General features: G+C 36.5%; 1 protein-coding gene across 1 annotated transcript; it reads left to right on the forward strand.

Moving 5' to 3' along the window:
- The first annotated feature begins 8,907 nt into the window (after positions 1-8,907).
- On the forward strand, positions 8,908-9,837 carry LOC147580540 (olfactory receptor 2B6-like). The gene has a single exon (XM_086705910.1). The coding sequence runs from the start codon at positions 8,908-8,910 to the stop codon at positions 9,835-9,837; it is 930 nt and encodes a 309-aa protein (XP_086562036.1).
- The last annotated feature ends 6,503 nt before the right edge of the window (positions 9,838-16,340 follow it).

Genomic DNA, 16,340 nt, shown 5'->3' on the forward strand with positions numbered 1-16,340 from the left:
GCCCGGCGTCCTCCTACGCCGCCATCTTCCTTCTCTCTCTGTGTTTACTTTTTTAATTTTAATATTTTTTTAATTTCAACTTTTCTACCTCATTAATTCCTTTTCTCCCTTCAAAATGACAAAACGATGGAATTCACCTGAAAAGAAAGAGCACAAAGAAACGACAGCCAGGGATTTAAGCAACACAGATACAAGCAAGATGTCTGAACCAGAATTTAGAATCACGATAATAAGAATACCAGCTGGAGTCGAAAATAGATTAGAATCCCTTTCTGCAGAGGTAAAAGAAGTAAAAAATAGCCTGAACGAAATGAAAAATGCTATAACTGAACTTCAATCACGGATAGATGCAGTGGTGGCAAGGATGGATGAAGTAAAACAGAATCAGCGATATAGAAGACAAACTTATAGAGAATAATGAAGCCGAGAAAAAGGGAGATTAAGGCAAAACAGCACGATTTAAGAATTAGAGAGATCAGTGACTCATTAAAAAGGAACAACATCAGAATCATAGGGGTCCCAGAAGAGGCTGAGAGAGAAATACGGGTAGAAGGGTTATGTGAACAAATCATAGTGGAAAACTTTCCCAACCTGGGGGAAGACACAGACACCAAAATCCAGGAAGCACAGAGGACCCCCGTTAGATTCGACAAAAACAGACCATCAACAAGGCATATCATAGTCAAATACACAAATACTCAGGCAAGGAGAGAATCATGAAAGCAGCAAGGGAAAAAAAGTCCCTAACATTTAAAGTAAGGGTATGGAGAACCATCTATCATGCTAATGTCAACAAAAGAAAGCTGGAGTAGCCATACTTATATCAGACAATCTAGATTTTAAAATAAAGACTGTATCAAGAGATGCAGAAAGGCATTACATCATAATCAAGGGGTCTATCCACCAAGAAGACCTAACAATTGTAAACATTTATACACCAAATGTAAAAAAGCCAAATATATAAATCAATCACAAATATAAAGAAACTCATCAATAGTAATACCATAATAGTAGGAAACTTCAACACCCCACTCACAGCAATGGAAAGATCATCTAATCAAAAAATCAACAAGGAAACAATGGATTTGAATAACACAATGGACCAGATAGACTTCACAGATACATTCAGAACATTGCATCCTAAAGCAGTGAAATATACATTCTTCTCCAGTGCACATCAAACGTTCTCCAGAATAGACCATATACTGGGACACAAATCAGCCATAAGTAAGTACAAAAAGATCGAGATCATACCATGCATGTTTTCAGACCACAATGCTATGAAACTCGAAATCAACCAAAAGAAAAAAAATCGGAAAGGTAACAAATACTCGGAGACTGAAGAACATCCTACTAAAGAATTAATGGGCTAACCAAGCAGTTAAAGAGGAAATTAAAAAGTATATGGAAGTCAATGAAAATGATAACACCACAACCCAAAACCTCTGGGATGCAGCAAAGGTGGTCATAAGAGGAAAGCATATAGCAATGCAGGTCTTCCTAAGAAGGAAGAGAGATCTCAGATACACAACCTAACCTTACGCCTTGAGCTGGAAAAAGAACAGCAAATAAAACCGAAAACAAGCAGAAGACAGGAAATAATAAAGATTAGAGACGAAATTAATGCTATCAAAACCAAAAAGAAAAAAAGAAAAGAAAAAAAAAAACAACAGTAGAACAGATCAATGAAACCAAAAGCTGGTTCTTTGAAAGAATTAACAAAATTGATAAGCCACTAGCCAGTTTGATCAAAAAGAAAAAGGAAAGGAGCAAAACAAATAAAATCAAGAATGAAAGAGGAGAGATCACAACCAACAAAACAGAAATAAAAACAATAATAAGAGAATATAATGAACAGTTATATACCAATAAAATAGGTATTCTGGAAGAAATAGACAAATTCCTAGAAACATATACACTACCAAAACTGACACAGGAAGAAATAGAAAATTTGAACAGACCCATAATCAGTAAGGAAATCGAATTAATAATCAAAAATCTGCCAAAAAACAAGAGTCCAGGGCCAGATGGCTTTCCAGGGGAATTCTGCCAAACATTTAAGGAAGAGTTAACACCTATTCTCTTGAAACTGTTCCAAAAAATAGAAATGGATAGAAATCTTCCAAACTCTTTCTATGAAGCCAGCAATACCTTGATTCCAAAACCAGAGAGAGACCCCACTAAAAAGGAGAACTATAGACCAATTTCCCTGATGAACATGAATGCAAAAACCTCAACAAGATATTAGCCAACTAGATCCAACAATACATTAAAAAAATTATCCACCACGACCAAGCGGGATTTATTCCTCAGATGCAGGGCTGGTTCAATATCCACAGAATAATTAACGTGATTCATCACATCAATAAAAGAAAGGACAAGAACCATATGATCCTCTCAACAGATGCAGAGAAAGGATTTGACAAAATACAATATCGTTTCTTGATAAAAACCCTCAAGAAAGTAGGGATAGAAGGAGCATACATTGAGACCCTAAAAGCCATATATGAATGACCCAATGCTAATATCCTCAATGGAGAAAAACTGAGAGCATTCCCCCTAAGGTCAGGAACAAGACAGGGATGTCCACTGTCGCCACTGTTATTCAACATAGTATTGGAAGTCTTCGCCTCTGCAATCAGACAATGCAAAGAAATAAAAGTCATCCAAATAAGACAGTAGGAGGTTGAACTTTCACTATTCACAGATGACATGATATTCTATATGGAAAACCCTAAAGATTCCACAAAAAACTGCTAGAATTGATTCATGAATTCAGCAAAGTTGCAGGATATAAAATGAATGCACAGAAATCAGGTGCATTCCTATACACCAACAATGAAGCAACAGAAAGAGAAGTCAAGGAATCGATCCCATATATAATTGTACCAAAAACCATAAAATGCCTAGGAATAAATCTAACCAAAGCGGTGAAAAATCTATACACTGAAAACTATAGAAAGTTTATGAAAGAAATTGAAGAAGACACAAAAAAATGGAAAAAGATTCCATGCTCCTGGATAGGAAAAAAAAATATTGTTAAAATGTCAATACTACCCAAAGCAATCTACATATTCAATGCAATCCCTATCAAAGTAACAACAGCATTCTTCACAGAGCTACAACAAATAATCCTAAAATTTCTATGGAACCAGAAAAGACCCCAAATAGCCAAAGCAACCTTGAAAAAGAAAACCAAAGCAGGAGACATCACAATCCCAGACTACAAGCTATACTACAAAGCTGTAATCATCAAGACAGTATGATACTGGCACGAGAACAAACACTCAGATCAATGGAATGGAATAGAGAACCCAGAAATGGCCCTACAAAGGTATGGCCAACTAATCTTTGACAAAGCAGGAAAGAATATCCAATGGAATAAAGACACTCTCTTCAGCAAGTGGTGCTGGGAAAATTGGACAGCGACATGCAGAAGAATGAACCTGGGCCACTTTCTTACACCATACACAAAAATAAATTCAAAATGGATGAAAGACCTTAATGTAAGACAGGAAGCCATCAAAATCCTTGAGGAGAAATAAGGCAAAAACCTCTTTGATCTTGCCCGCAGCAATTTCTTACTCAACACGTCTCTGGAGACAAGGGAAACAAAAGCAAAAATGAACTACTGGGACCTCATCAAAATAAAACACTTCTGCACAACAAAGGAAACAATCATCAAAACTAAAAGGCAACCGACAGAATGGGAGAAGATATTTGCAAACGACATATCAGATAAAGGGTTTGTATCCAAAATATATAAGGAACTTCTCACTCAACACCAAAAAACAAATAATCCAGGGAAGAAATGTGCAAAAGACATGAATAGACACTTCTCCAAGGAAGACATCCAGATGGCCAACTGCCACATGAAAAAACTGCTTAACTTCACTCATCATCAGGGAAATGCAAATCAAAACCACAATGAGATACCACCTTACACCTATCAGAATGGCTAACGTTAACAACTCAGGCAACAACGGATGTTGGCAAGGATGTGGAGAATGAGGATCTCTTTTGCATTGTTGGTAGCTATGCAAGCCGGTGCAGCCACTCTGGAAAACAGTATGGAGGTTCTTCAAAAAAACTAAAAATAGAACTACCCTACGAGCCAGCAATTGCACTACTAGCATTTATCAATGGGATATAGGTGTGCTGTTTTGAAGGGACACATGCACCCTCATGTTTATAGCAGCACTATAACAATAGTGCAACAATAGCCAAAGTATGGAAATAGCCCAAATCTCCATCGATGGATGAATGGACAAAGAAAATGTGTATATATACAATGGAGTATTACTCGACAATCAAAAAGAATGAAATCTTGCCATTTGCAACTACATGGATGGAACTGGAGGGTATTATGCTAAGCGAAATTAGTTAGTCAGAGAAAGACAAAAATCATATGACTTCACTGATATGAGGACTTTAAGAGACAAAACAGATGAACATAAGAAAAGGGAAACAAAAATGATATGAAAACAGGGAGGGGGACAAAATGGAAGAGACTCATAAACATGGAGAACAAACTGAGGGTTACTGGAGGGGTTTGGGAGGGCGGATGGGCTAAATGGGTAAGGGGCATTAAGAAATCTATTCCTGAAATCATTGTTTCACTATATGCTAACTAATTTGGATGTTAATTTTTAAAAATAAAAGAACAAAAAGAATGAAATCTTGCCACTTGCAATGATATGGATAGAGCTAGAATGTGTTTTTATAAGCTAAATAAGGCAGTCAGAAAAGAATATAATTTGTCATATTTTGGAGTAAGAAAGAAAACAAATGAACATGGGGGCAGAGAGAGAGGCAAACTAGGAACCAGACTCTTAAGTATAGAGAAAAAACAGATGATTATTAGAAGGGAGGTCGGTAAGGGATGGGTGAAATAGGTGATGAGCATTAAAGAGGGCACTTGTGATGAGCATTGGGTATTGTATGTCAGTGATGATTCACAAAGTTCTACCTGAAACCAATATTACACTGTATGTTAACTAACTGGAATTTAAATAAAAACGTGGACAAATTCTTGTATATTAAAAAAATCTATGAGGGATATTCTATAAGTGAACATAGATCCTAAAGAAACTGACATTTAAATCCCCCAGAATCATTTCTTCAAACTTGCTTTATTCCAATTGTATCCCATTTAAAATTAGTGTTTATGTTGGGAAATTAAATTAGTTTGTTTTAAAACAAACCTAATAACAGACAGGACTTGTTACCACCCTCAGTTCAGTAGGTAATTAACCATAATAAGAAGCATTTCCATGGCGACCCCTCCCAAGGAACTTTCTCTGTTAGCTCATCTGGGATAACACATATGGCCTGTTTGAAAACAATGCCCAAGAGTCTGGAGCACATACTATAAATAGCACACCCAGAATGCATTCTCCATATTATGTACTACTGTCTTCCTAACCCAAGTGTTTTCTCCTCAGCAGCATTGTTGCAAATGAAAAACAAACATTTCTGAAGTCAATTCTTAGATACCCATCTGTGTTTCTCTGTCCTTCTCTGAAAGTTTGAGATTCATGTATTCTTCCAAAATTCCTTTTTATCAAGTGATATTTACCAGAATAAGGTGAGTAAAAAAAAAACTTGTTTTAAAGTGCCCTTTCTTAGGGATGATGGTAATGTGTGTATATCACAGTACCTAATATACATAAGTAAAGAGAAAGCATTTCATTCAGGAAACGTTTTCTAGACTTTGGAAATACCTCATTTCATGGCTCTAGAATGCAAGTAGATTTCTCTTGGTAATCAGTCCTTCTCAGGGTCTCACACCAACAATGTGTGATGAAGATGATGTATGAATAAAACAAAAGTGAATGAAAATGTGATTGAATATGCAAAGGAGATGTCAAAAGGAAGTCTGGCAGTTTATTAATGTGACTTTAAGCATTCATAATGTGACTATTTAAGGATAAATAGACCTCTATGCAGTAAAATAGTGATGAAAAGTCAACGGAAGTTAGAAGATCCAAAAGTCATGAATCCAAGAGCTAACAATAATTAAGTACCATGAGAATGACATGGAGAAGATTATAAATCTAGGATAAAATTATAAAGTTCAATCAAGAGTGAATTTTAGTGATTAGAACATTGTCATAGTATCCCTAGGGAATTATCTAAGGAAATAAAGGAGGCCCCGGGCTGGTCACCATCACAAACAAAACTAGCTTCTGAGATGAGTAAAGTGAACAAAATCCCAAATAATATGAATTTAATAAAATTGTTGTAAGCATACCTGACTCCTTAAAATTAGATACAATTAACTATGGAAGAATTCACGGAGGCTCAAGCCTGAAATTACTCCTTAAAAAATTGAACAGTATTTCATGACAGAAAAATCTAAAAGGTGTGTGTAGCCATTAGTAGACAATAAGGATCTTAATGTACAATTATTTAATAATGTGTGTGGAACACAATTTTGGAATATTTATTTTAGCAACATATGATTTTATGTCATATCCCATCTAAAACATAGGATTTTTGGGGTGCCTGGGTGGCTCAGTAGGTTGAGTGTCTAACTTCAGTTCGGGTCATGATCTTATTGTTCGTGGGTTTGAGCCCCGCATTGGGCTCTGTGTTGACAGCCCAGTGCCTGCAGGCTGCTTCAGATTCTGTCTCTGGCTCTCTCTTCCCCTCCCCTGCTTGTGCCCTCTCTGTCTCTAAAATAAATAAACATTTTTTTAAAAAATTAAAAATAAAAAATGAAACACACGATTTTCACCTGGAAAACAACTTAGGCCAACATGTGTTCCTAACACAATGCACTCATGCTACATCTTGAAAAATGTCAAGGTCGAATAAGGTGTAGGAGAAACATCTTTCAGGAAACATCTCTAGACAACTAATGCTTTCTTTGGAATATTGAATCTCTGAAATCATAGTTTCATTATCTCAGTACATCATTTAAGGAATTAATTGCTTTTCAATCTTTAGAACCTCCCTAGTTATTCACAACAATCTTTCATTGAATAATTAACAGTATCCTAAATGAATGATTAACAACTTTCTAAAATCTGGATACTAAAATTTCCTCTCAAAAGGCCTGGGAAAGAGTACTAAATGATTTAATGGATGCAAAGTGCTTACTGGAGTTTTCAGTAAACAGGTCTTATTAAGGATTACTTGGAATTATTATCATTTTATGGTTATCTGTCCACTTCTAATCTAGAAATAGTTTGTAATCAAAGGACAACATTCACATCTTAGCAATGATTTGTTTTTAAGTTTTTATTTAAATTCAAGTATAGTTAACATAGGGTGTGATATTTGTTTCAGGTGCGCAATATAGTGATTCATCACTTCGTTACAACACTCGATGCTCCTCACCACAAGTTCAGGGAGTCCTGGCTGCAACATCTGTCACCCCATATATTGCCAGGGTTTGATTAAACTGATCTGGCTGGGTGGGCAGGTGTCCCCTCCTCCATTCCTCTCCATGTGCATCCCTCCTGGAGCTGTATGCTGGGTCAAAGAGGATGGTCTTCCCCTTCATAGAGGAGGACCGTTCTTCTGTCAAGGGTATATGAGTAGCTGTGCTCCCTGTTGGCATCTCCAAACAAGCTCTCAAGCTGTGAGTTTTGTGAGACACCCGCAGGATGGCTTAGAGGATTTAATGAAATACGGAATGTGAAAACTGTACTTTGTAACCATACAAGGTGATGTTACCCTTAAACCACTAACTCACTGGTGAGGTAACCTAGAATTTGTCAGTGGAATACCTCATAACCATAATCATGATCTATCTTATCCTACAGAGGATTCTAGATACCATGGAACAGTTTACCACCAAAGGAAAGAATAGTATAAATAAAAGAATTTATTACCCAGTTAATCTTTCCAAAATACTGCTTTACTCAGCTACTTAATTTTGCTATTACAATGTGCCTCTTATCTTGAAAGGAAAAGAATATGTAAAATAATTTGGGGATATAGGCAAGCCTCTGGTCCTGACTGAATTGGAATATAGACTTTCCTCTTGAAACCAGTTCTCTGAGTTAAAAGTTGGATTGGTAGCTACATGAAATCAAGTGGATCACTAATAACCATCCAGTTTCGTATAAAAACAGAATGATAAGCCCACTTGATAAAGGAAAATAACTACTAGATAAATAAACTAAAATTTAATTAAAAAACAAGTGCTCAGTTTTAATGAAGTTCTTATGCAAGAAAATATACATCCAAAAATTAATTCTTTAGCATGGGAAACAGATGTCATAGCTCATCTCTCTCAGTGCATACTTCAGGAAGCTGACATTTCTTACTTATTTCCAAAATACTAAGATAGACTTGTTTAAAACCTACCTTCCTACTCCCCATAAGGATGATATAATTATTCAACACTGGTTGAGTGTGAACAAGACTGTCATGGTGAGTATTAGATCTCTGCATTTATTCTTCTTGTGCGTCAACGACCTCAAGACCTTCACCGTTCATAATATTTCAGTAATCCCTTGCATCAGTGTCTCCTGGGTCCATGCCACATCCACTCTATCAGACACCCAGAGACAGAAACCAATGAACTACATTTAACAACCCCCTCCGATGATTTTTATGTAAGCAAGCCAAGTTTGAAAAACCTGATTTGGAGTTTCCCAAATACAAGATGCTCCCACTTTGCTTTTAACTCTCCCTGTAACACAAGGGGATAGTTATCGTCATCCTTGTTCTACATTCAGTTTCAGAATGGTCAGGTTACTTGTCTAAAGACATCACCTCTATTCTGTAGTGAGGGAAAGTAAGTCACTGGTGCCAGATCCTGTTTATTGTTTCCCCCACAAGTGACTGTGACCCATCTTCTGTGAGTGGATGGCGAATGCAGTTCTCCTAATGCTTCCAACATTTTCTGCCACTTCCCTGCTGTAGGTGAAATAAGGTGAAGATGGCGGCACAATGAATAACAGCCATCCTCAAGAGTTTGTTCTACTAGGCTTTGCAGATCGTCCTTGGCTGGAGCTTCCTCTATTTGCTATTCTTCTTATAACATACCCCATGGCCATGGTAGGAAACACGGCCATCATTCTGGTGTCCAGGTTAGATGCCCGTCTGCACAACCCCATGTATTTCTTCCTCACCAACCTCTCCTTCCTGGACATGTGCTACACCACAAGCATCGTCCCTCAGATGCTGTTTAACCTGGGAAGCACCAAGAAGACGATCAGCTATGTGGGGTGTGCAGCTCAGCTTTATTTCTTCCACATAATGGGGGGCACAGAATGTCTGCTTCTGGCTATTATGTCTTTTGATCGCTACCTGGCTATCTGCAAGCCTCTACACTACACCCTCATCATGAACCCACGCATCTGTATCCTGCTGGCATCCACTGTGTGGTTGACTGGAATCACCTATGCTGTCTCAGAGGCCACTGCTACCTTGCAGTTACCACTGTGTGGACTCAATAAATTGGACCACTTGCTGTGTGAGATTCCTGTTCTGATAAAGGCTGCCTGTGGAGAAAAGGCTGCTAATGAGCTCACACTCTCTGTGGTGTGTATTTTTATGTTAGCTGTCCCGCTAGGCTTAATTCTTGCTTCCTATGCTTGCATTGGACATGCCGTATTTAAAATTAAGTCTTCTGAGGGAAGGAAAAAGGCCTTTGGGACATGTTCTTCCCATCTCATTGTAGTTTTCTTGTTTTATGGTCCAGCCATTAGCATGTACCTTCAGCCCCCCTCCTCCATCTCAAGAGACCAGCCCAAATTCATGGCGCTCTTCTATGGAGTAGTGACCCCTGCGCTGAACCCTTTTATCTACACCTTGAGGAATAAGGATGTGAAGGGGGCATTAGGCAACCTAGTCAGTGGCATTTTTGCGTTGAAGTGACAGCTGAAATTATTTAACAGTTACAGAAGGTTTATAGGGTTTTCTCTAGTAACTCATTCTTGTCTCCTATTTCCCCAAATCTCATGTGAGAGCTTCTTGCAGAACATATGTTTCTGATAGTCAAAATAACGATGTTAGGCAACAAAGATACTTGACTATATGCACCACTAAGTGCACTGTTTGTAAAAATGCATTAAAAATAATTCCACTGTGGTTGGTACATACTGAAATACTAACTTTATTAAGTAATAAATATGTAATAATATAAATTAAAATATAAACTCATTCGTTCAAACTAATCATAAAACTGCACAGCAACTACTCATCAGTGGACTTTCTATTAGAGCATCACCTGAGAAGCATTTCATCACTCTCTGTCACATTAGCCCATGTCTCAGTGGACAGCTAGGCTACACTATGAATTCCATGTGGGGCATCCAACACTTTAGTACAACCACGAGTCTCCTACGTGTATCAACTTCCATTATGGAGACATGATTGCTTCTTGACAACTACGATGTGACTCCTGATTGACAAACAGGTGTGCAGTGTTGCATTTTTTAATTAAGGAATTTATCATTAAATTTTAAAATAAATACAAATAAGGACAAATCATACATATAAATTTCTTAATGTTCCTTTCAAAGATTGTAAGTGTGTGTCTTCTGACTCAGTGAAAGAACGAACAAGGAAGTACTATTCATAATGAACTGCAACCTGGAAACATTCCGTGGATCTGTTCTACAGGGCTTTTTATTTCTATATCATATATTTCTGCTCTGATATTTTATTGACAAATCCCTTGCCAGACTTGTCAAAAGGAAAAGAGAAAGGACTCACATAAATAAAATCATGAATGAAAGAGGAGAGATGACAACCAATACGGCAGAAATACAAATAATTAAAAGAGAATAATAGGAACAATTATATGTCAACAAATGGGGCATCCTGGAAGAAATGGATAAATTGCAGAAACATATAAACTACCAAAATTGAAACGGGGGAAATAGAAAATTTGCACAGAGCCATAGCTAGTAATGAAGTAAAATCCATTATAAAAAAAAAAAATCTGCCAACAACAAAGAGTCCAGGGTAGGACGGTTTCCCAGGAGAATTCTACCAGACAGTTAAAGAAGAAATCATACCTATTCTTCTGAAACTGTTCCAAAAAAATAGAAATGGAAGGAAAACTTACAAACTCATTCTAAGAGGGTGACATGACCTTGATTCTCAAACCAGACAATGGCCCCAATAAAAATGAGAACTACAGGTTAATATCTCTGATGTATATGGATGCAAAAATTCTCAACAAGATATGAACAAATCAAACCCAACTGTACATTAAAAGAATTTTTGACACATTCAAGTGGATTTATTTCTGATGTTGATGCTCAACATCACTCATAATCAGGGAAATGCATATCAAAACCATAATGTGACATCACCACACACCTGTTGGAAGGGTTATCATCAAGGACGCAAGAGATAACAACTGCTGGTGGGATGTGGAGAAAAGGGAGCCCTTGTATGCTGTACGTCAGAATGTAAATTCGTTCTGACACTATGGAAAACATAGAGTAAGGAGGTTCCTCAAAAAATTAAAATACAAATACTATTTTATCCAGAAATCTCATTTCTGGTTACATTTCTAAAGGACATGAAAACAGAATCTCAAAGGGATATCTGCACTTTCATGTTTTTTGTGACATTATTCACAACAGCCAAGATATGGAAACAACCTAAGTGTCTGTCAACAAATGAATGGTTAAAAATGTGATATATGTATGTGTGTGTGTGTGTATATATATATATATATATATATATATATATATATACACACACACATATGTATACACACATATATGTGTGCATTATATGTGTGTATATGTGTGTATATATGCATATATAAAATATATATTAAATACATATAATAAATAGATGATAGATGAAAGAAAGGAAGAAGGAAAGAAAGAAAGAAAGAGAGAGAGAGAGAGAATGGAGTATTCAACCATGAGAAAGAAGGAAATTGTGCCATTTGCAACAATATGGATACACCTTGAGGGGATTATGCTAAGTGAAATGTCAGGCAAAGAAGGACAAATAGTTATATGTGTAATCTTGAAAAGTCAAATTCATAAGAATAGACTGCTGGTTTTCAGGGGCTAGGGGGTGGGAGAACTGGGCAGATGTTGTTTAAGGCTTCAAACTTGTAACTAGTAGATATGTAAGTCCTGCACAGCCTACGAATTATCTAATTCACAGCATAGAAACTGTAGTCAACAATACTGTATGATAAACTTCAAAACTTCCAAGAGACTAGATCTTAATTGTTTCCACCACAAAAAAGAAATTATAATTATGTGACATGATAAAGATAGTAGCTGACATTATGATGGTAATCATTTGATAATGCATAAATACATCAAATGAACACATTATACACATTATACATCTTATACTTACACAAGTTATTTGTCAATAATAACTCAATAAAAAAATAAAAACAATAATTAAAAAAAAATAAAGTCAGTGAATGTTGTGGGGTGGCCAGGTACTTTGCTTTTCTCTTTGAGACACATATCCAAAAAAGTCATTAAATTCTTAAATAATTGACAGTATACAAAGCACTTCCTAAACATCTCATTTGAAATAAATTTTATATAGCTGTAGGAGAAAACTGTGAGATGCATTCCTTTTAAAAGATTTGATAAAGGGTTGTCATATGTCCTAATGTCAGAGACATTCCCTTGAACATATTAGATGGATCTATCTAACTTCTTAACATGCAGTTACTACTGAATTATTCATTGTTATCAATATAATATCTGGTAAACAGATCTGAAAACTGATATGCTAATGATAGTTTTTGGCAAATTCTTTTCCCAAACTTACATTTTGATTCCATGACTTAGATTATGTCAAATGTTATCCCAGACTTTAGCCTCTACTACAAAGCTGTCATCATCAAGACAGCATGGTATTGGCACAAAAACAGACACATAAACCAATGGAATAGAATAGAAACCCCAGAACTAAACCCACAAACGTATGGCCAAGTAATCTTTGACAAAGCAGGAAAGAACATCCAATGGAAAAAAGACAGTCTCTTTAACAAATGGTGCTGGGAGACCTGGACAGCAACGTGAAGAAGGTTGAAACTAGACCACTTTCTCACACCATTCACAAAAATAAACTCAAAATGGATAAAGGACCTGAATGTGAGACAGGAAACCATCAAAACCCTAGAGGAGAAAGCAGGAAAAGACCTCTCTGACCTCAGCCATAGCAATCTCTTACTCGACACATACCCAAAGGCAATGGAATTAAAAGCAAAAATGAATTCCTGGGACCTTATGAAGATAAAAAGCTTCTGCACAGCAAAGGAAACAACCAACAAAACTAAAAGGCAACCAACGGAATGGGAAAGGATATTTGCAAATGACATATCGGACAAAGGGCTAGTATCCAAAATCTACAAAGAGCTCACCAAACTCCACACCTGAAAAACAAATAACCCAGTGAAGAAATGGGCAGAAAACATGAATAGACACTTCTCTAAAGAAGACATCCGGATGGCCAACAGGCACATGAAAAGATGCTCAAAGTCGCTCCTTATCAGGGAAATACAAATCAAAACCACACTCAGATATCACCTCATGCCAGTCAGAGTGGCCAAAATGAACAAATCAGGAGACTATAGGTGCTGGCGAGGATGTGGAGAAACGGGAACCCTCTTGCACTGTTGGTGGGAATGCAAATTGGTGCAGCCGCTCTGGAAAACAGTGTGGAGGTTCCTCAAAAAATTAAAAATAGACCTACCCTATGACCCAGCAATAGCACTGCTAGGAATTTACCCAAGGGATACAGGAGTACTGATGCATAGGGGCACTTGTACCCCAATGTTTATAGCAGCACTCTCAACAATAGCCAAATTATGGAAAGAGCCTAAATGTCCATCAACTGATAAATGGATAAAGAAATTGTGGTTTATATACACAATGGAGTACTACGTGGCAATGAGAAAGAATGAAATATGGCCCTTTGTAGCAACATGGATGGAACTGGGGAGTGTGATGCTAAGTGAAATAAGCCATACAGAGAAAGACAGATACCATATGGTTTCACTCTTATGTGGATCCTGAGAAACTTAACAGAAACCCATGGGGGAGGGGAAGGAAAAAAAAGAGGTTAGAGTGGGAGAGAATCAAAGCCTAAGAGACTCTTAAAAACTGAGAACAAACTGAGGGTTGATGGGGGGTGGGAGGGAGGGGAGGGGGGTGATGGGTATTGAGGAGGGCACCTTTTGGGATGAGCACTGGGTGTTGTATGGAAACCAATTTGACAATAAATTTCATATATTGAAAAAAAAGATTATGTCAACTGTTCAGTTATTAATAATAGTACTTTATAGACCAATTGTTCTGTACGATTCTACTCCAAAATGGCCACAGTGAATAAAATACATACCTTCTATCCTACCCCTTTGGTTTTGCATTTACAATGAATATAAAATATAAATGATTGCATATTCTTTTCTATTCTCCTCCTGACTGTTATTTTATATGACCTCCTTAAATGATCAGGTTATGTTTTTATACTATTAACCTGAAAGTTAAAATAGAGAATTCATCTTTTTTAACATGATATTATTTCACTCATAAGTGGAATTTAAGAAACAAAACAGATGAATATATGGGAAGTGGGTGGAGAGGAGAGAGGGAAACAAACCAGGAGAGACTCTTAAATACAGGGATCCAACTGAGGGGTGATGGAGGGAGGCGGGGTGGGGAATGAGCAAGATGTTTGATGGGTACTAAGGAAGGCACTTGTGATGAGCACTGGGTGTTGTATGAAAGTGATGAATCCCTGAATTCTACTCCTAAAACCAATATTACACTGTATGTTAACTAACTATAATTTAAATAAAATTTGAAAAAAATGTTTTTCAGCTTGAGATGTGACAAAATTATATATATTTAAAGTGTGCAATGTGATGATTTGACATATGTGTACATTGTGAAATGTTCATCACAACAATCTGGTTAATTAGTACAAACATCATGTCGTATACTCACCTTGCCTGTGTGTGTGTGTGTGTGTGTGTGTGTGTGTGTGTCCGTGGTTAGAATGCTTAAGGTTAACTGTCTTGCAAATTTCAAGCATTCAACATGTTATTAACTATAGTCACCTTGCAGTGCATTTGATACCAAGAGGTTATTCATTGTACAGCTGAAGTCTTGTACCCTTTGACCAGCATCTCCCCATTCCTGCCATCCAACCCCAGGCCCTGATAACCACCATACTACTGTATGTTTATATAAATTCTACTCTGATTTTTAGATTCCACATATGAGTGACATCGCACATTATTTGTTTTTCTCTGTCTGACTAGTAATTCTTAGCCTAATGTCCTCTAGGTTTTTCCATGTTGTCACAAATGACAGAATTTCTTTCTTTTTGTAGCTGGATAATATTCCTTTTCATTTATATATATATATACACACACACACACGTAATATTTTTTATTATATATAAGTTGTATATGTACTTATATATACTTATAATTTTTCTATATACAATATATAAATATACACATATAAAATATTTATGGTTATATATAATATATATATATATGTAGCATCTTCTTTATCTATTCATGCATCAATATACACATGTTATTTTCATGTCTTACCTACAATGAATAATGATGCCATGAATATAGAAGTGCACATTATCTCCTCAAGACACTGATTTAACTTCCTTTGGATATTTTCCCTGAAGTGGATCATATAGAGATTCTATTTTTAATTAGTTGAAGAACCTCCATACCTGATTTTTATTTCATTTCTGATTTTATTCATTTCAGTCCTCTCTTTGCCTTCTCCAGCTTCTAGAGACCTCTGACATGCCTTGGTTTTTGGCTCTTTCCCCCATATTAAAGCCAGCAGTGTAGTATGTCCTCTCATATCTGACCTCCTGCCTCCCTCTTATAAGGACCCTTGTGATTATGTTAGATAATTCAGGATGATCTCCCCATCCTTAATTATTTGCATCTGTAAAAGTTCTTTTGCCGTGTAAGTAATATATAATCACAGATCCTAGAGATTAGGATGTGGACAACTTGTCAAAAGAGAAGGAGGAGGCACTGTTCAGTCTATCACACAACTAAATATGTATACAATAAATGATGAAACTCTGAAAATCAACTTTGGTGACCACTGTGGTAATAACTGTTTCTTGGAGGAATTAATAAGGGATGGTTGATTATAAAACTAGTAGGTAAAATTAAGTGAAAACAGAATTCTACCTAATTTTAATGTATCTCCCCACAAGGCACTTATAAATTACCAAAAGAAAGATAATAACCTTATAACAGACAGCCCAAGTGTCCATCAATAGATGAATGGATAAAAAAAGGTAGTGTGTGTGTATAAACATTTATGTGTTTTATGTGTGTTTACGTATATACACTATATATAATGGAATATTACATGTGCACATAA

Source organism: Puma concolor, chromosome B2 (genome assembly GCF_028749965.1).
Source record: "Puma concolor isolate L17-30 chromosome B2, mPumCon1.1.hap2, whole genome shotgun sequence".
In the NCBI taxonomy this organism is placed as follows: Eukaryota; Metazoa; Chordata; class Mammalia; order Carnivora; family Felidae; genus Puma; species Puma concolor.

Coding starts and splice junctions, on each gene's coding strand:
- LOC147580540 (XM_086705910.1), top strand. CDS start 8,908: ATGAATAACAGCCATCCTCAAGAGTTTGTTCTACTAGGCTTTGCAGAT.